Genomic DNA, 22,039 nt, shown 5'->3' with positions numbered 1-22,039 from the left:
AATTAAAAACTTTAAAAAAAATAAATAAATTCTATATCCAGCAGAAGTTTCAGAAGATAAATTATTTTTTTTAAAAAAAGAATATGGAAAGAAAAGAATTTTCAACTACTAATAGTATTTTTGGTCTGGTTGTCAGACAATCTGAAGCTTAGAAATTGGGGAAGGATTTTATTTTCCACGTTTCAACATAGGCCAAATGATATATCCTTAAAGATACCCATTTCTCACCTCCCTATATTTATTCTCACCCTTAGCTTTCTGGTTCACTCTTTGTTTCGAGCTTTACCAATTAATACATTAAAGTTAAGTATATCTTTGTTTATAACTGGTCACTGGTGTTATAATTATGAGCAGTTACTGTAAATGTTAGTTCTTATTCCACATTTCCATGAGCCCCCAGCTAACATGATGATAAGTTTTTGTCACTCAAAACCATATGAGCCCTAAAGTCTCTTAGAATTCTAAAATTAGATGGTTCTAGGGAATGAGGTATGCTTCGACTATAGTTTATTATAGTTGAAATACTTGTAGCAAGTTGGTGGAAGCAGTATGATGAAGTCTGCTATTCTGGACACTTAATCTTTGAAACATTTGATAATTTATCAAAGGAATTAAGAGAATACATTAGACTTTAAATATCCTAATATCTTAAGTAGAATTTCTGCTGTTTTGAGTGGTACAATAGGTGTGAAAGAATTGACAGGAGCATTTAAGGAGAAAAAAAACCACGTATTTTGTAAACAAACCTGTCAGAGGTACAATGCTTATAGACACTTTTTTTTTAGTTTTAATTAGGTTAATTAGAATCAGGGTACAGCCCAGGGTCAGAATCATCAAAGACAAGTAGTCATGTTAAGGGAACAAGTTACTCACTCAACCAATATTTACTGAGAGCTAATGGAGTAGAAAAACTGGGTCCAGGATCCAGAGCACATATATTCCTCAGTCCTGATTGGCATGGAGGCAGGGAAATGAAAGGCAGCAATATAAGATATTGAAAGAACAGTAATATGAGGTCACAAAGTTTAGGTCAGTAGTCCTAGTGGTCCAAATGTGATTTGGCAGATGAAGCATAGAGTTCTTTAACTCATTGGGTCTCAAAATTCATTTGCATCACCTGAAGAGTTTGTTAGAACACAGAAAGTTGGGCCCCTCTTTCACAATTCCTATTTAAGTCTGGGGCAAAGTTTTAGATACTGCATTTCCTTACAAACCATCTTGTAAGATCTGTATCTCTATCTATGTATCTATGTATTTATTATATTAGTATGGTTCCTTTTAATGTGAAGAACATAAGGTTCATTGTGGTTAATATGCCAAATGAAGGTAAGGGCTTATTTCTGTTAAAAGAATGAGACTTTTTTTTTCAGTGTTATGGGAGGAAAGGTTATTTAAAATCTTTTTTACTCTTTGTTCTGATTCCATAATAATCAAGAACTTTTTGGATATGCAATGAGGCTTACTGAGAAAACCTATCTTACAGAAGTTCCTGTGTCTTATGTAAATCCATTTGGATCATGTATCATGGAAGAGTGCCTTGGCTGTCTTGTTTAAAAAACACCTACTTGGGGCACCTGCGTGGCTCAGTTGGTTAAGCATCCAACTTCAGCTCAGTTCACGATTTAGCGGCTCGTGATTTCAAACCCCACCTCGCTCGGGCTCTTTGCTGACAGCTCAGAACCTGGAGCCTGCTTCATGTTCTGTGTCTCCCTCTTTCTCTGCCCCTCTCCCACTCATGCTCTGTATTTGTCTCAAAAATAAATAAACATTAAAAAATAATAAAAAAACACCTACTTGAATCAATACAAAAATTGTGGTATGCTTCCCAATAATAAAAGAAAATGACTTACTGATACATGCAACAATGAATAAACATCAAAGACATTATTGTGAGCAAAAGAACTTGCACACGATATACTTACTGTGTGTTTCTATTTGTACCAATTTCTAAAATGTACCATGATATTTGTGAGACTGGTGCTTAGCAAGGGCTGGTGATGGGAAGGACTCTGAACTCTCAGACGTGATGAAAATGTACTGCAGCTAAATAGGCAGAGAGATTACATGGGTATATCCTTTTGTCAGTTAATTTCAATCTGTGTAAATTTTCTGTGTAAAAATAGCAAGTGGCACTGTGGGATGTGAGAGATGTACAGACAACACAAAACATAAAACTAGAAATGTAGATAGTTAAGGAAGCCAGGTGAGGCATATGGAAAGTTCATTATGCTATTCTGTTTATTATACATACATATATTAAAAAACAAAACCACACACTTGGATTTTTATTATTCCATACCCTTCTTTAGAACTTAATTATCCTTAGATTAGTTAATAAAATAAAATTCCTAAAACTGGAAAAAGAAGTGCTTTTAGATTACTTCCTCTAATAATCATTTACCTAACTATAATGTAGGGTATTAAGTCAGATACTTTTATTCACTTTGAACAAATATTTATTTGTAGTTTTTATTTACAATTCACAACCTGCCTTCTCCTCTTCCCTCTCTTCCTCCCCACAAAATTGAGGAGGGTTGCATTACATTTTTTAAAAATGTGACCCAAACCCCAAGATACGGAGATCTTAAGACAATTGCAGGAGGAAGGGATAAGTGAATCAGAAGCCAGTGGAATAGGTCACTACAGTTCATGAGAGCTTCTCAGCAACCAGAGAAAAGAGAGAAAAGGGTTGAATCTTTTCATTTTCTTTGTTTTATAGAGATTAACATGTAAAAGAAAAAAAAGAGACCCTCCCCCGGCCACACATATACACTGGCATGATATTTGTAAAGGAATTCTTCATGTGAGTACATTAAGAATAGAGTAATATTATTTATTGCATTTGTATTTTGTTATTGGGCCTAAGAATTCTGACTTATAATTTTGCCCCAAATGGTCAGTTATTTCATCTTTGTTTAAGAATGTAGGCAGCAAGTGTGATTACTCACATTATAAAAATGCTTCTGTAAGAAGGATTCTAAAGGAATGATGGAAGTAGAAAATCATGATTTAGCAAATACCACAGAAATAATTGTAACAAACAAGAGTCATTGATGAATGCTGTTATTTATGAGGAAAGTACAATAAAAAAGAGGATATTTAGGTATCCTTCTAGTATCTTCCCAGAAGATATCCATGAATTACAACGGGGAAAAATAGTACCAATACAGGAGAGAAAACTGGCAAACACCAGTTTGAAACACATAGTTTTCATAACCAAGGGATAAAAGTTAATAGCATGGGAAATGACGCATATCCGCAATATGTACCTCCTCACATAATACACTGAGGAGGGCACACCATCTCTTCTGCAGTATTCCTGCCAAAAACCTATAACCACAATTCAATCATTAGAAAATATTGGACAAACTCAGTTGAGAGATTCTACAAAATAAACTGCCAGTATTCTTCAAAGGGTCAGGGTAATAAAAGAGATACTGAGGGATTATTTCAGATTGGAGAGGAGTAAGGAGACAAGGTAACTGAAATGTAGCATGGAATTCCAGACAGGATACTGGGTCAGGAAAAAAAAAAAGTCTATAATTAGTTAACAGCACTGTATCAATGCTAATTTTATGGCTTTGGTACCTGCATAATATTATGTAAGATGTTAATACGAGAGAAAGCTGGCATTAAATTACACAGATTTTCTAAATTCTCTATTTAAAATTGTTTGAGAGTTGAAATTATTTCAAAGAAAATAAGAGAAAAGAAAAAGGGGGAAAAAAAGCATTCTGAGATTGCCTGAGAATCTGACCAACATTTTGCTAGATAATACCGGATTCTAATTTATGAAATGACTGGAGCCAAAAACAATGTTAAGAGCAAATGGGGGTGATTGAGCAATTTACCAATTTAAAAGGAGTATTCATAAAGTAGCTTTGCGATAGCATGGCTATCACCAAGAGTGATAGCATCACCAAGAGTTAGCCTCCACATGTACACGCCTGATGCTGAGCTGTAACAGCCCAGGGAAGTCAGAGCATTTGTAAATGGGAGAGGTGGAATGACATTTTTGGTGATGCCTAGAAATTGTAGATGGGCACTTCCTAATTTTAATTTCAAAATTCTAACAATGAGACAATAGACTGTAAAAACACAGATCAATAAGGTCTCAAGAAAAATTCTTAAATAGATTATTTAAAGTGTACGTGGGAGGACAAAGCAGTCACCAGTAGACCTAACACAATTTATAAATTATAACTCATATTTGACTTGATAGACTTCTTTCTTGGAGAGTTACTGATTAAGCAGAGAAGTTAATACAGATAGAGAGAGGATAACTGGACTGGAAGAAGATAATTAGAATGTTCTTTGTGATGTTTTCTGGAAAACAGGGAGAAATTTTGGCAAAATACGTGAATTATTACATGAAGTTTTTGTTACTTTATTTATTTTTTTTTTAATTTTTTTTTCAACGTTTATTTATTTTTGGGACAGAGAGAGACAGAGCATGAACGGGGGAGGGGCAGAGAGAGAGGGAGACACAGAATCGGAAACAGGCTCCAGGCTCTGAGCCATCAGCCCAGAGCCCGATGCAGGGCTCGAACTCCCAGACCGCGAGATCGTGACCTGGCTGAAGTCGGACACTTAACCGACTGCGCCACCCAGGCGCCCCAAGTTTTTGTTACTTTAATTACTGGCAGTAGTGTCATGGCTAATGGGTTACTATCACCCTGGAAGAAGGTTCACAGAACTTCTTCTTTGGCCAAGTCTGTATTAACGGACTACTTGTTAATACACTGGACAGAAATTCAGTGATGCAGGAAGCACCTGCCAAAATCACAGGTGTCTTCTCTCTACCACATGACCTCCCCAATAACATGAACACAACTTATTGAGAAAGGGAAGGATATTTGATGCAAAGATGGCCATCTCTATGCCACCAGTGACTGATCCCTTCCTTTAGGGAGCCAGACAAGTCGTTCATATTAACTCCATTCTTCTCCAACATTATTTCCACTACTCACTCAAGACCATGTGTAACCCTAGACTCAGTACTGAAAGTAATTACAGACATCCGAAAGCAGCAGCTATTTCATCCTTCTAGGTATTTTTATGTTTTCCACTATTTGGAGTGCCTGTCCCACAGAGTATTAATTTATCTTTAAGTCAATCAATAATAATATAAAATTATGTTTTCTCTTTGTTCACAATACTGCAATTTACCCAAACATCTATTACAGACTTCCAAAAGAGTTTTATTCCAACAAAGGTAGCCTATAATTTGAGCAGATAAAAAAAAAATCATTTTTTAAATATGGGTGGTAAGAATTTTCCAACTTTGCCATTCCTTGATTAATTTAAGTGGTATGTACTCATAAATTACAACCTGTAATAGTTAAGAGGATAATAAAGATTAACAACACACTTACCCACACTTGGATAACCAGGCGTAGAAGGGTCTCCTCCTGGGTTCAGTGACACCATGAAGGTATCATAGCTAAGATTTGCAGTCTTTGGTAAATCACAAGGATCAATATATAGAAGAACACCACCAAATCCAGCCTTTTCCAATAAAGAAAGCTAAAAGAGGAGAAAAAAAAAAAACTATTAAAAATATCAGATGCAAATATCTACTGTCCTGAACCTTCCTGAGGGCCCCCACTATACCAGTCACTCTGATCTCTGCCCTGGGTGGGCAAACCAGATCTCCCAGATATAGCAACTGAGGAATACAAGGAACTAAGGGGCCTCCCTCTGAATGGTGAGTTCCTGCTCTGTCTCTGTCACTAAGGATTTTGAAAGTAGTTCCTGAATGGGGTAGCTAAGTGGCTTAGTTGGTTAAGCATCTGACTCTTGATTTCAGCTCAGGTCATGATCTTGCGGTCCATGAGATGAAGCCCTATGTCAGGCTCTGGGTTGACAGTGTGGAGCCTGCTTGGGATCTCTCTCTCCCTCTCTTTCTGCCCCTTTCCCTAATCTCTCTCTCTCTCTGTCTCTCTCTCTCAAAATAAATAAATAAACTTAAAAAAAAAGAAAACAATTCCTGACTACTTCATTTGAAACATATCTAATGCAGATTCTTCTCTCTTCTTCAGTAAGTATGATGGGGAGGATGAACTTGACATTTCATGTTCTTTTTGTTTTAACTTGGTAAATTAATTTTTTGGGGTAAAGAGCTTGTATACTTTAGGGTGATTTACCTGATGTGGAAAACAATAATCATAATTTGCTAATCCATTTGTTTCTCCTGAGAGGGGAAAGGTACTTAGGGGACACTGGGGAAAGAAATGATGGAGATGATGGCTAGGAATCACATTAAGTGTAGGCAGTTGCAATTCACTGTGTGACTCTAACTAACACTTGTGCTTCACTTCTCAATTACTGCTTCTCTTGTTTATTTTTACAGTGGACTAAGCAATACAGTAGCTTGTGGATCTGGCTGGACCCCACCATGAGGACAGAATCATGCTTATCTTCTCTTCCAAAGTTCACTTGCACTTAGGGGGCACATAGTAGACATTCAAGAGTGTCGCTAAATGAAAGAACGAATGAGAAAGATGCTGGTTTGGCATGGCAGCTACTCTTGAAAAAAGAGAACTCTAAGAAAATACTTAGGATGTGCTTCTATTGGAAAAATAAAACACAATTGTACCTACAATATGGTTTTTACATAAAAGAAGTTATAGTAGAAAAATAAAAATACTTGATGTAAGTACATCACATTCATGGCATTTTTTCAACTCCTTTAAAAATATTCTGTAATTTCCCATTTTTGAATAATGGACAAGTAAATATTATTTTAATTAATACATATTATATTAAACATACTTTATTATCAATCAGAAAAAAATAACCCTGATACCCTAAGCAAAGAATGTTTGACTCACATGTTGAGTCATGTTTTTCCTATCAGTGCTTTAATGAAAAGGGAGAAGAATTTAGGGAGGGGGGAGAAATGAGAAAAGGAAAAAAGAGCAAAGAACATGTTGATAAGAAGGCTGGATTTAAGACTGACTCTGAAAAGCTCACACTGAAGTCCTTAGGGAGGGTTTCTAATGTTTAGATGCTGAAATTGCTATTTCTAAAAAAAATGATCAATGGAAATTTTGAATGTTCTGCTTACTATAGGAGAACATATTAAGAAAGAAATATGAACAACTCCAGAAAACAATTTCTAAGTATTAAAAATTACTTTAAAAAAATTAAGTAATTCATGATCACTAGACAAAAAAAAGATACAGGCAAATAGTAACAATCCTATTATCCTATCTGTCAAAAAGTAGTAAATGTTAATATTTCTAAACTCTTTTATTAGGGCTTAGGCACATATACACATATACTTACAAAATAAGACCACTTACCATAAATTTTGCAACCTTTCTTTTTTTTCTCATCATACCATATACTAAATATTGGTCCATGCTGATAAGTACACTTTCATATAACATTAATAGTTGTACACTGTATATATGTGAATGCTATAAATAATACAATAATAAGATGTAGAAATGCTGCCAAATGTTATTTAACCAATCCTTGACTGTTATTTACATGAAATTTAACTTTTTGTATCATACTTCAACAAACTTCCTTATAGCTAAATCATTGCACAAATGTATATTTTCATGAAATATATTTCTACAGAAAGAATTTGTAGGTGAAAGTATTACTATTTTTTATGATTTTCGATAAAATATTTTCCCTCCAGAAAAGCTATATATAACTAGCTACATTCTTACCAGTCATATATCTGAGTACTTATTTCCTCCATCACCAGCATTGAATATTACTTTTTAAGAAATATTTGCCAATCTAGCCAAAAATTTACCGTCCATTTTTTAAAAATTACAAGTGACGTTAAATTTATTTTTGCTCATAATTTTGGTCACTTGCATATTTTCTGAAGAATTACCTGATAGTGAAAATTTTTGTGATTCTTGGGGTACTTATCCATTCACAACTATATACTGAATGTCACTTTTGCACATAATATGCTGGTATTGGCATATGGAGATAAGTAGGACAAAGTGCCTGCTCTTAGGAAGTCAGTTAACCAGTGGAATGATTAATAGTTTTCATCTTAAGTGTTAACCCCAATTAACTGGCAACTAGTGGCTGCCTGGGGAAGCATTGCGAGGCCAAGTTCAGGGTCAGTGAAAAGTGGAAAATAGCTCTATGAGAGATGTCTGCCATGGACACAAGAAAGGCAAGTGATGCTCCACATTTTTTGGTTGTTGTTGACCCTGCTTCAGTGGGATAGTCAAATTATCTTCAAAAAATCTCTTTTAAAAAGGTCAATACATTAACTATTTGACTGCTTAAACTTTATGACACCTCGTGACTTAGAATTTATCATAGTCAAAAATAAAATGCTACAGTTGCATATTTTGCTTCTTGTGCTTATGACTGGTAATACATTGTGATTTCTTTTATAATCAATATATACCATGATATTTTTCTATACTTGACAGCTTATAATGAAGCTATGTAGTTTAATAGTATAGTATCTCTTGCCAGAGTTGATTACCTCCCTACAACCCTGAAGAGATAGCCTTATATGTGATTTTATCCCCTCTTCCCATCCTCTGTCTGTAATGGTTGGACCTGAGGGGGACAGGTCTTCAATGTTGTCAAATCTGGTTCATGATGCTGTCCCTTTCGGGCCACCACAGAGCTCCTAAATAAGTAACTTGGTGGCCTAGTTTCAGAAATTATTACGGGATTTCCAATGAAGTTGGCAATTGAGGAAACTGCCTATATTAAATCAAATAACAAATGTTCCTCTACATTGTTAGAAATGCATTTTGAACATGGTGAGGTAGTGGTTACCTAAAATATTCAAAGGATCTACTCTTCTAGTGAGATCATATTCTTTAAAAATGCATTCAAAGGCAAGTCAATATAAAAAGGAGTAAGCTAAGCTGTCACTGGGTTGTCTGCTTTTGACTGTCCCTGGGAGCACAAGTAGAAGGTATTAGCCCTGCCCAGAACCCTTCATACTTTTAGATCACTTGAGACCTAGGATGATTCTATGGGGGGTCTAATTCATGAAAAGAGAAGGCAAATGTAAAGCTAAGATTTCTTAACACAGAAGTTTGATTATCTTTTGTTTCTCTCTCTCAAGTATATTACGTGATAAGTTTAGCGTTCTTCATCATGTTTTCTACCTTGTAAACTAAGACAGTATTTGACATAAGAGGGAGACACAAAAAATGAGTCAAGCAAATGGCCCTGAGCTCAAGTGTTACAAGGTCATGAAGAAGCAACTCACAGCCACAGGCTAGAATAGTGTACTGAGCCATCAGTCTGTATCACCCTGCAAGGGCACCATTTCCTAATTTACATAAAATACTATAGGAACACATTTCCATGAAAGTAGAAATCATTAAATCAGCCTCCTACCCTTTTATTTAGCTCAAGGACTTACTAAGTCTTTGGTGCCTGAGATACGGGCTGGGCTAGTAACTGAGAAATGGTCCCTAGTCTACCCTGGGACACTTCGGTTTCTATATGCAGAGTCAGTCAACTCCCTTCAAGCTAGGTCATAATTCGACCAACAAACGAGACATTATTTGAAGCAATTATAGTCCTCAAAGTAAAATTTTATTGTATTTAACTTTTTTAATGTTTATTTTTGAGAGAGATAGAGCATAAGCAGGGGAAGGGCAGGGAGAGAGGGAGACACAGAATCCAAACCAGGCTCCAGGCTCTGAGCTGGCAGCACAGAGCCCAGCATGGGGCTTGAACTCACAAACTGTGAAATCATGACCTAAGCTGAAGTTGGATGCTTAACTGACTGAGGCACCCAGGTGCCCCTACTGTATTTTTTATCTACAGGAATTAATAAGGATTTTAGTAGCACTAGATTGTGATCTGCTTGAAGACAGGAATGCTGTAGCTTCAATTTATATCCCCAGTGCCTAGAATAGTACCTGCTACCAAATGATTTTTCTCTTTTTAAGTTAATGAATAAATTAGTGTGTGTATCAATGAATGAACAAATGAATACACAGTGCATATGGGTACAAGTGTATTACATGAATATTATTTTGCTCTACATTTCACACCCACTGGCTGGAAAACATGCAATACATTTTGTGGCAGCTTGGATATACATGTGCTGGAATGTGAGTAGAAGTATTAAACCAGCTTATTTCTGAAATTAACACACACACACACACACACACACACACACACACTCAATTAGATGTTATGCTTAAACTTCCATAAAAATACATAATTAAAATAGAATTATTTTGTTTTGATTTTTGTGTTATTTCATTTTATGTTTTGTTATCTAAGAGTAGAGACAAGGAGTGTTAGAGACTAGCACACTAGGATTTGAACATGTGAGTTTGTCTTGTTGACAGGGTCTTGCAGATAAAATGTCTTTGGCTAACTTCAAGGAGGCTGATCCCATATTTCTTTCTGTGAAACATATTAATACATTTCTCCTTGTGTGTAGTGTATAAAGCTAGGTCTTAACAGTTGCCAAATAATTGCTTCTGAAATAAATGGTACTACAAATCCACGGGCAGGATATAGCAGCCTTATTGAACAGATCTTACAAATCTCAAAGCTCCCTGAAAACTACTCACTCAGAGAGTAAGTAGTTTGGTACCTAAAAATGGTCCCACATAGGTTTATATTTCCACTGTCTTCGGGCAGGCAGCATGTGGGTGGCTGTATGGTATTCCTATATTCAGGGGGAGAAAAAAATCATTCAAAGAAGATCAAAGCCAGGAAGAGTGAAAGCGAAAGGACCCTGTTCTGATTCCTGACACTTATTAACTTCTGTTCTTACTTTTCAACGAAAACATTTTTTTTCTCTTCCAGAATGAAGGTGCTGTTATGAGGTAGTCAATCCACTTCCTCAGTATCTTCAATGTGAATTCCACAACTAGACTTCAATCCATTCATAGATGTTCCTAAGTTGTCAATGCATCCTTTTGAATCCATCAAATGTCAGCCTTGCTCTTTTTATTTTCACTGATTACAATGCATGGAATCCCTCAACTACCACCTAATTTCAAGAACTTGAAGTTGAAAGCTTGTGTTTTCCTCTGTTACTTAGGTTCCTTAAAACACTGTCCAAGCACTAGAACCATTCTTCTGGCCTCCATAGCTAGAAAAGCTTTCTGAGTCTTCATGTGAAAACAAGAGCAAATATAACAATCAGAGGACCTTAGTCTTACAGATAAAATTACAGTCTACTGTTATGGGCTGAATTTTTTTCACCTTAAGATACATATGCTTAAGTCCTAATCTTCAGTACCTCAGAATGTGACTATATTTGGAAATAGAGTCTTTAAAGAGGTAATTAAGGTTAAATGAGGTCATATTTATGGACTCTAATCCAGTATGACTAGTGTCCTGAAGAAGAAGAGACGTATCAGAGATGTGTGTACATGGAGAAAAGGCACATGAGGACACAGCAAAAAGGAGGTGATTAGCCAAAAAGAAAGGCCTCAGGCTAAACCAAACTTGTTAACACATTGATCTTAAATTTTCAGCACCCTCAAGCTGTGAGAAATTTTCTCTTTAAACTACCCAAAATACCCAAACTGTGGTATTTTGTTATGGCAGCCCTAGCAAACTCATACATTCACAGAAGGTGCCACACTTTATACAAAGACTTGGAAAAATATTTGTGATCAGTATCTAAGCCTTCTGAGTCTCTTTAAAGCCAAATCATCTAGTACTAATTGCACATCTACTATGAGTCAGATAGTATCCCCAAAGTTATTTGTTGAATTTCATTCAGAACATCAAATATGTCATGTCAACTTCCACTAGGTAGTTGTTGAAATTGTAATTCAGAAAGGATAAGAGCTTGATCCATGGTCTGAACTACTAAGTGGCAATTCCAGGGATCAAACTAGAATTTTCCAAATTCAACTCTGGCAATCTTTCTGCTAAAGCACAACTTTGCTTTCAATAACACATCCATCCTTTACAAAGACAAATAGACTGGCTAAAGGGTGAATTTATAAAACACATCAGATTCTCTTGCTGTGATTTTCTTTCCGAGAGGACACTGGAATCAATACTGTGTGAATTATATGCCTATTTATTTAGATTGCTAAAAAGACCTGGATTTTTACAAAGTACCGTCAGCGGAATTGATATGCATTATAACAGAATGTGTTAAGGATTCATGGCTTTAGTGACAGAAAAATAAAAATAAAAATAAACTTAAAAAAACATGAATCAAACATTTCATAGCACATTCTTATTCATTTAAATTACATAGCTCTGGCATATATGAAAGATGAAAATATCAGAATGTAATATATTCCTTAATCAGATATTTTGACTTCAGGGCTTAAATTTTATGTTATTCTTCCTTCTTGAGATTGTTTTCCCTATTAATAGGTTTGTGGTTTGGCCCTTTAATTATGTATTGTATTGTCAGTATACCATTAAAGACATTTGTAAGATTCCTGTTTGCTTTGTTATGTTTCAGAAATAAACTCACCTTTCTTTGTTAAAGGAAAAAAAAAAAGACTATTATAGTGAGGAATATTCACTGTAATCAGACTGAGTATATCCAAGGCATAATCACAGCATTCTTTTTTTGATTTCACTGAACACCTCTACTTGGATTTCAAATTGCTTTGCTTAATGTATCCAAAGTTATTTAAATAATTCTGGTGAGATTAATAAGAAGCAATGACCTTCTGCTTTTGTGAAGAAAAAAACTTGAAGTAATGCAAAAAGTTAAGCCTGCTATGGAAGTTGTAAAAAGAATCCTCAACTTTTATCATTATAATTCAAAAAGGAAGGAAGGAAGGAAGGAAGGAAGGAAGGAAGGAAGGAAGGAAGGAAGGAAGGAAAGAAGGGAGGAAGAGAGGAAGAAAGGGAGGGAAGGAGGGAGGGAGGAAAGATCTATTTTTAAGGTATCCTCAGGTATAAAATGTTTATTTCACTTTAAACTAATATCTCATTGTGGCCTGTGGAATTATTCTTATTTCACAAATAAAATAATCATGACATAAGGATGACTAGTTCACGCCACATAGTTAATGGCATATTCAGAGTAATGTGTCCTCATAATTTATTTTCCTTTTCCCATTAAACTATATTACTTTCAAACCATGAAAAATGTAACTTGGCAAATTTCTTTCAGATTTTTAATTCATATTACTTGACAACTTTTGCAATGTTTTCTGCATAGTAGAAGCCTAATTCAAAAAATAAAATTATGATATCATGTTTCCAACCGTAGCTTAAAAATATTGAAGAGAATGTTGTATTTTATTTCTATTTCCTATCCATGATGGATCCACCTATGTAACATGGATCTTTTATTCTAGGTTCTAGGCTGAGAATACAATGATAGAGGAGGGACGAGCAAGTATTAACCTAAATAATTTTATTTTCAAGGACAGGGATTTGAGATTCGGATAGTAAACACAGTGGCCGGGGGTCTTTTCCTCTGTCAAGGTGGTTCATGAATCAAAAACACTAAAAGGTATTGGTCTTTATCAATTTTTCTCAGATGATTTAATTAATTATAGCTAATATTGGAGAAAATATACAATTGCTATTAGTAAATATATTGTTGATATTACCAACTGCATGGACTACTTTTCATCTGTAGACATGCTGTTGCTTTTAAACCACACAAATCATGTTCAACAGGAACAAAAAATAATACTAACACTATATATATTTAGAAATTAAATCATAAAGGCGTAAGCTTCTGACTTACCAACTTACTATTGTTAGCGCTTATATATATATATATATATATATATATATATATATATATATATATGAATGTATGAGAGAGGAAGAGATTGTTGGTGGAGAGAACAGGGCCTCACATACTCACTTATGTGCATCTCTGGGAATCTGTAATTGTCTAGTTGAATAAGAAACATCAAAGAAAAAGTGTAAAGCTCTTCACATAATTTAGTTTTTAAAATTTACTTATTTTTCTATTTTTATTGAGATATAATTAGCATACAGTGTTGTATTAGTTATAGTTATAGCATATTAGTTACAGACAGAACATTACTTTGACTATTCCAAAATTTACTATTTTTAAAAATTTTTAATATATGTTTCCAATATTCTTAACTAAGAAGATATTTAGCTAAAGCCTTAATGGGGAGAAACCCACAGATAATAAATAATAATAATTAAGTATCTCTAAAGATATCACAGTAATTTGCTATTGTTTAGGTTTATTGACATAATTTTCTGATGTTTCAATGTCTTGATAAGAATCAATATTCAAAATGTCTATTTCTACCATCTACCAAAGTTAGTTCTTTAACAGAAATACTAACTAAAACTCCTAATTTATACACAAAGAAGGGGAGAAAAATAAAAACTGTGGTGATTGGACATATATTTGATGTTCAATGTTTTCTTAATTTATAGTATTATGAATCATGATATAAACACAAACAAAAAATAAAGTCAATTTGGTAGTGTTTTTGTTTTTCTTTTACCTGATATATATATCTGTAGATAGATAAGATATATAAATATAGGTATAAATATAAATATAGATACAGATACAAGGTATATATATCTTATCCAAAGTGGGTGGAAATGGAGGGATATGAGGAAAAATAAATGAGTAACATAAAGAGCATATTTCAAAGTACTTGTAAAACTTCACCATAGGAAAAAAAATAAATTTCACCATAGCAAAACTTCAAACCTTAGACTACTTCCAGTGTTATATGATGTTTTAAGCTGTTAGAAATACATCTGAATTTATTGAGCTGTTTTTCTGTAGCTTGGCTTGCAAGCAACATGGCAGATGAAAAAGCACTGAACTGAGAGGAAGAGGTCTTGAACTGGACCAGCCATTAGGCAAAGGATGCTGGGCATGCCACTAAAAAGCTATACAGTTCAATTTTCTCATCCATAAAAAGAGATGACATTTGCCCTGCCAAGTCACACAAAATGACTGGCAGATTCAAAGGAGGTAGTCCGCCTGAAGGACTTTGAGAAGTATAAAATGCTACATAATGTGTGAGGTTGGTAGTGGGTTTTTTTGATTTTCTGTTTTTTTTTTTTGTTTTTTGGGGGTTTTGTTTGTTTGTTTGTTTGTTGGTGATGCTAAAGGAAGAAGAGAAGGAGGAGCACCAGGTTGATAACTGAAGGACTTCTTTGGATTTGTTTGTCATAGGGAATGGTATTAAGGAAGGAAAAAAAAACCACCAGAAGTAGTTATCCTGAAAAAATGTTTCTTGACATAAAAATGATGAAATTTCATAGGTTTATTTCCAAAAGTAAATATTAACATGACTTAAATCTACTCTTCCATTATCCTTCACTTATTACCAGGCTCTGTTTGCTTTTTGTTATATACTAGGTTAGAGGAAATGTGAATAAAAAATTCTATGATCCTCCCAGTCACACATTTTCCCCCAAACTGCATTAGTGGCTTTTTAAAATTTTTATAATTATAGTGCTTAAAATGTTAGTTTATATCTTTTAAAATTATGATAATGATTACTACATTTTCCTTACCAAGCAAGGAAACACTATTTTTTGTTACCTTTTTATTGATTTTCTCCATTAAAAAAAGGGCAGTTGAGTTTCCTAGGTGACTCAATTGGTTAAGCGTCCGACTCTTGGTTTCTGCTCAGGTCATGATCTTACAGTTTCATGAGTTCGAGCCCCACATAAGGCTCCAAGCTGACAGTGCAGAGCCTGCTTGGGATTCTCTGTCTCCCTCTCTCTCTGCCCCTACCCCACTCACGCTGTCTCTGTCTCTCTCAAAATAAATAAATAAACTTTATTTTTTTTAAAAAAGGCAGTCTACTTCACTGAGACATAATTTCTCATCCTCTCCTGAAATTAGTTTATTTAATTATGTAAAACTCAGATTTTAGTCAGGCATAGGACAAGGAACCAGACATGAACAGCTAAGGGAGGTTCTCATTCCTAGGCACGCTAAAGGAATACATATATGTGGACATGGGTTATTTGTAGCTTTTCTTCTTCCCTAGGGAGCAAATCTGATGTATGATGCTGCAGAGAATTCAATACAAATAGAAATAATTTCCAGATTATCTTTGCTAATGGCACTACTTAGAAAGACTTATAGTTGCTAAAACACAGGCAGAGTGCATGTCTCTTATCCATGCAGTTAATACGTCACCATTTGTTGTCTTCATAATTCTGGCTAGAAAAATTATTGACAAGGCCTTTTTACAGCACAAACCGTAGGAGGTCACAGAGTTTCCACTTCACTGGCCCCAGAAGGGTCTTTTATTTTCTTGAGAATCATTATGCAGCTTTGGATGAAAAAAAAATTACCTACATGTACATTCTTATTCAGATTTTAGATATTTTTTAAGTAGACAAGGTAACAAAGGTCCATTCTGACTCTAAGTCAGCTTTTGAAAATTGTATTAACTGTTAAGTCTACCTGTTACATTTTTCATCACAGATGCCTAGGAGTTTAGTTCAATGTATTATTTCAACGTACTATGTACCAGGTGACTGACGCATCTCCTGCAAACTTCCCCGCATCTCTTCCTCTCTCTCTTCTAGGAGTTTATTAAGACAAGAGTCGGACCAGAACACAGCTAGTTTAATGCCTGAATGCACAGAAATGAAGGAAAAAGATACCTTGGATGTACAGCTCTCAACTAGCCCCAGTGTGATGAGCAGCATTAGATTACCATTGAATACACACACGCGTGCCCACATACACACACAGATGTGAAAAAGGAGAAAACATCAGCATAACTGATTTTATGGTTCATGGCTTCTTTCCATGCAGGTTCATCAGAATAAGTCTCTTTTTCCATGAGAGATGGTTTCTTATATAGAAATGTCTATCCCATAAGAATACGCCAACATACTTTATTAAAGCAGTAATATTAAGCAAAAATGATTTAGGCCAATATCTACCTTTCTTAGGCATTTTTTGAATGTTTAAAAGCTATTGTGCACATCAAATTGGAGTAAATAATTACTTTACTTTATTTTCTCTTTTAATTGAATAAGTTTTGCTCATGTTGTGATAACAGGTTTATTTGAAAGTGAAAGTAATTTGTTATAGAACAGCAGCTTTTATAAATGGAAACTTCTACAACAGAACATTGTGAGGTGTTTAAATATTAACCAGACATATTGTTCACTCTTGACACTAAATTTCAGAAACTTAATACAAATTAAGTACATACATTATATTGCTGGGTCTTGCTTACCAATGCTAAGAAATCCAAAATGTTCAATTCTAATTAAAAATGAAATTGAACTGCAATTCCCTGGGAACAAGGGCTGATCAGACTCAATAAGCTTTACTTAATTTATTTCAGAAACAAAATAATTGAATTGCTCATGGACAAAGAAAAAAATGCTTAGATTGTTAAAGAAATACATGCTTCCAAGTCTTTTGCAATTCTATTATATTTTCTAATGTTTACAGTTGATTACATATCTCACATATATGTTTTGAGATACTTAAATGTTCAAGAATATGCTAGCTATCTATTATTCACAACTTCTGTATGTACATTTACTAGGGATGCACCATAAATTTCATCCTTGAACTTTCCCTTTTTTATTTTAAAAGAGATATAAAAAGACTATTATTCTGGGGCGTCTGGGTGGCTCAGTTGGTTAAGCATCTGATTTTGGCTCAAGTCATTATCTCAGTTGCGAGTTGGAGACCTGCATTGGGCTATCTGCTATCAGCACAGAGCTTGCTTCAGATCCTCTGTCCTCCTCTCTCTCTGCCCCTCCCCCCGCTCTCTCTCTCTCTCCCTTTCTTAAAATAAATGAATACACATTTATTTTTTATTTTTTTTTCCACGTTTTTTTAATTTATTTTTGGGACAGAGAGAGACAGAGCATGAACGGGGGAGGGGCAGAGAGAGAGGGAGACACAGAATCGGAAACAGACTCCAGGCTCCGAGCCATCAGCCCAGAGCCTGACGCGGGGCTCGAACTCACGGACCGCGAGATGGTGACCTGGCTGAAGTCGGACGCTTAACCGACTGCGCCACCCAGGCGCCCCTGAATACACATTTAAAACAAGAGGATTATTATTTTTCATTGTATTTAATTGGAGTGGTATTTTTTTTTTAAAAAGACATTCCCAAATGCTTGACTCATGTCGTTTAATTATTACAACAACAATATGAGATTTTTAAGATTACTCTTATTATTTTTTATTTGTATTTGGTTTTTGTTTTTTCAACTTCAGAAAACTGTGGCTCAGTGAGGTGTTGTGAATTCTCCATGGTTCTATAACTTGTAAGAGTGAAGATGGAAACACTGGTTTTAAACTAATAGAAAAAAAAAATTAAATGTGAATGAAAACGATGCTGTTGGACAAAGAGCAGATCAGATTATTCCATGCTCCCTTCTCTTTGCGTTTTCAACTGTTTTGTATAGGGATTCAGTTTGAGATCGCAAGCCCAGGGGGTTTAAAATGGAATGGCTTCATCTTCAGAAAAGAGTGTTCTTTGGATATGAGGTTGGATTAAGAAGCAATGATTCAGGAATAGTCCTAGATGGTATCATTACCCAGCTCTGGGCTTTTGTAAGAACAGATAATGCAACAACTGGAGAAACCAATGAAATAAGCATGAGTACTTCTTCAGGAGATAGAATTTATGCAGGAGAAATGTCCATGTGACAGGGAATTCACTGGAGTGACCTGGCCCTAGACAGAAGTTTTCTCTAAATCCACTTCTCTCATAGTGTTTGCCTTGTACAGGTCAATATGTAAGGCAGGAGATACGATAAGACTCGAAACAGGCATATATAAAATGGTGCCATTCTTATAATTAATCCTCAGTATACTTTTTATTAGATCTCAAAAATGTTTAGGAGAATTTTTTAAGAAGTATGCATGTAATAAAGTTGGATGAACACAACAAATCAGAAAATAGGGGAAAAAAAACAAAAAAGATACCTAATGAACATTATGTAAGATGAAAGAAAAATGAATAAAGCATATAAATTTTTACACTGAAAGAAAACATATGAATCATCCCATTAAATTCAAAGATGTTTTAAGAGGAATAAAACCTCAGCAACACAGTTTTTACAAGAAAGCTTTTTGAAACAAATTAATAAAGATTGAAAGAAAATGATAAGCAAATAGATAGTTGGCAAATAAAAAAGCTAGAAGAGGCAAATTCATATAAAATATCTGAAATTAAAAGTAATAAAGATTAAAGGTATACCCTACAAAATGATAAAAAAAAAAAAATCAATGAAATAAATAAAGGATACTCCATGAACCTGAATACACTAAACAACATAATGGTAAAATAAAAATACATTAAGAATGTCAGGGGCACCTGGGTGGCTCAGCCGGTTAAGCGGCCAACTTCAACTCAGGTCACAATCTTGCAGTTTGTGAGTTTGAGCACCCTGTCAGGCTCTGTGCTGACAGCTTGGAGCCTGGAGCCTGCTTCAGATTCTGTGTCTCCCTCTTTCTCTGTCCCTCCCCTGCTTTAATTCTGTCTCTTAAAAATGAAATAACATTAATTTTTTTTAAAGAATACCAGATGAATTTCTAAAAATAGAATTATGTGGGGCATATACTTCTTTCAGAATTAGACAAATTATAAAGCCAAAAATGTAAAGATATATAAGAATTAATTAAATAATGAATCTGATGGACTTAACATTTTTCAGAGCTCACACACACATGCATGAACTTTGCTACAAAGAAAATCTTTTTTAAAAAAATCTAAAAGGTAGATTTTTATTGGTCATATTTACCATAATCCAACCTATTAGAAATTAATACTGAAACCATGAACAAAATTAACTTATTCCTTAATAGCTTGAGATCACAGAACAAGTGAAAAGCATCCGAGCACAATGAAAAGTAGAATACATAACAACGAAACTTTTGGAATACAGTGGAACATCTATTCAGCTAAAAGTTTATAGTTTCTATGGTTCACACATAGCTTACCTAGGAACTTGGTTTTCATTTTAAGAAATGAGAAAAAGAAACAAAATTAGTTAGAAAGAGGGAATTCCTTAATTTAGAAGCAGAAAATAATGAAATGGAAAACAATAAAAAAGAAAAGCATATACTGTTTTAATGTATGGATCTGAAGAAGTATTTGTACATTGAAATATCTGCAAATATTAAGTATGGAGCGAATTCATCATGACTGACAGCAAGTTGAAAACTGTGGCATCTGGATAAATTAAATATCTCGTAAGCAGCCTGACCATGTCCCCAGACTCAAGTCAGACAAAGTATCCAGCAGTGGAGCATCTGGTCCTGCAGCTGCTCAGCACACCCTGTGAGTAGCAATGAACACCGGCTTCCCTTGGAAACTACACAGCAGGCTGCCAAGGGGAAGGGCCTTTAATAAAGCCAACAATGGGCAGAAACAATGCCAAATTAATACAGAAAGTAGTACAGGCATGTGCCATTTTGTTTCAATTACAAAAGTCAAACCTGCAAAGAGGGGAGTCCTATCAGACTTTAATAGAGGGTTGTGGTTTTTAAATATTTAACTCATGAGCACGAGGGCACACCAGCACATGTTTGCAACCCCTCTCTGGATAGGACATAATGGAAAATCAAGGAGGGTCGGTTTCTTCTATATCTGCACAGTTGAAGGGAGGGAGATTGCTCACTAACAAGTTCATATGTGCAAATCAAAAAGCTCATGACTCCTGATTTCATGACTGACACTGATGTGAAAGGAACCAGACAGCAATGATAACACACAGGGAACAGCACATTTGTCTTTTCCTTCCCCTTCTCTCCATCTTGGACAGGTAGTGATATTTTTTTTCTTTGTTGAACTCATAGTGAATATTCATTCTTAAAATTTTTTAAGGTAAAATGAAATAAGAAAATCATCACATGAAATTAGTAGCATAGGTCTGTCTCTAATCTTCCTCTTCTCTTAATGTGGAAAAATAATTCCTGAGATGCTATCCACTAAGACTTCCTTGGGGTTACTAACTCATAATTTTACAATTATGCCAGAAACAATGAAAAGCCCTATAGTAAACCCCAGCTGCTTTCCATTGCTGTCCTATTGGCTTCATAACGAATGTCTACAAGAAATATCATAAACTGAGGCAACAGATAAATCATAAAATCAAATTATTGGGAAACATATCATTTTGGACCAGTGACATCTTCACAGAAATTTTTTTCATGTCCTAACAGTAAAAAAAAAATATCTATTAGAATCATTGTTATCATCTAGCTTCTTCAGTAGTATGAGCCCTATAGAAAATTTAAAAATGGGAATGGAAGCCAAATCATTGGACTAGAAATACTGTGTGGGGCAGTTTAAGAAAAAATATATATATATATGATCCAATTTCTATACAAAATCTTAAAAGGAAATTAATAATATATAACATGACAGTATCTGATTAGGAGATTTATTTCAGGTCTTGGTATATATTTTATAGGTTAGAAAGCAAAAAAAGCAAGTTAGGATCTGATAGATGGAAAACAGTTTTCTTGATGGTACTTTCTTATTCATACTATGCGAAAATCAAAAGCTTCTTAAAATAAGATGTTAATTCCAGCAGTAACTCTTAAAGTTACATGATTATTGGGGCGCCTGGGTGGCGCAGTCGGTTAAGCGTCCGACTTCAGCCAGGTCACAATCTCGCGGTCCGTGAGTTCGAGCCCCGCGTCGGGCTCTGGGCTGATGGCTCAGAGCCTGGAGCCTGTTTCCGATTCTGTGTCTCCCTCTCTCTCTGCCCCTCGCCCGTTCATGCTCTGTCTCTCTCTGTCCCAAAAATAAATAAACATTGAAAAAAAAAATTAAAAAAAAAAAAGTTACATGATTATTGTACAACCTATTTATTGATGAGTAGGTTTTATCCTTAAAAACTAGTAACTACCGTTTATTATTTGCCCTTATCTTGACTTATATTTTGCAGTTGGATCAACACAATGCAGAAAGATGGGTGTTGTTAATTTCCTTTTTGAAATACGGAAACTGAGGCCAAAAGCTTAAGTAACTTGTCTAGTCTCAGCACGAAGTCATAGAGCTAAGAATATAACTAGATCTGTCTTCAAAATACATGTCTTTTCCATCATGCCATATGACATAGGGCCTATTTAAAAAGTATCCCAAAGAAAATATGATTTCTACCTAAG

At 34.8% G+C, this 22,039-nt stretch overlaps 1 protein-coding gene across 8 annotated transcripts in view; it reads right to left on the bottom strand.

Annotated features, from left to right (window-relative positions):
- NAALADL2 (N-acetylated alpha-linked acidic dipeptidase like 2) overlaps positions 1-22,039 on the bottom strand; it is a 1,363,282-nt gene that overhangs the window by 487,278 nt on the left and 853,965 nt on the right. For all 8 annotated transcript variants that reach the window (XM_086674748.1, XM_086674747.1, XM_086674749.1 and 5 more), the window contains one exon: positions 5,376-5,526. In XM_086674748.1, coding sequence (XP_086530874.1) covers positions 5,376-5,526 — 151 coding nt within the window. The remainder of the gene's footprint in view (positions 1-5,375; positions 5,527-22,039) is intronic.

Source organism: Puma concolor, chromosome C2 (assembly GCF_028749965.1).
Source record: "Puma concolor isolate L17-30 chromosome C2, mPumCon1.1.hap2, whole genome shotgun sequence".
In the NCBI taxonomy this organism is placed as follows: Eukaryota; Metazoa; Chordata; class Mammalia; order Carnivora; family Felidae; genus Puma; species Puma concolor.
Note: the sequence above shows the minus strand (reverse complement) of the source record. Positions and strands in the feature narration are given on the sequence as shown.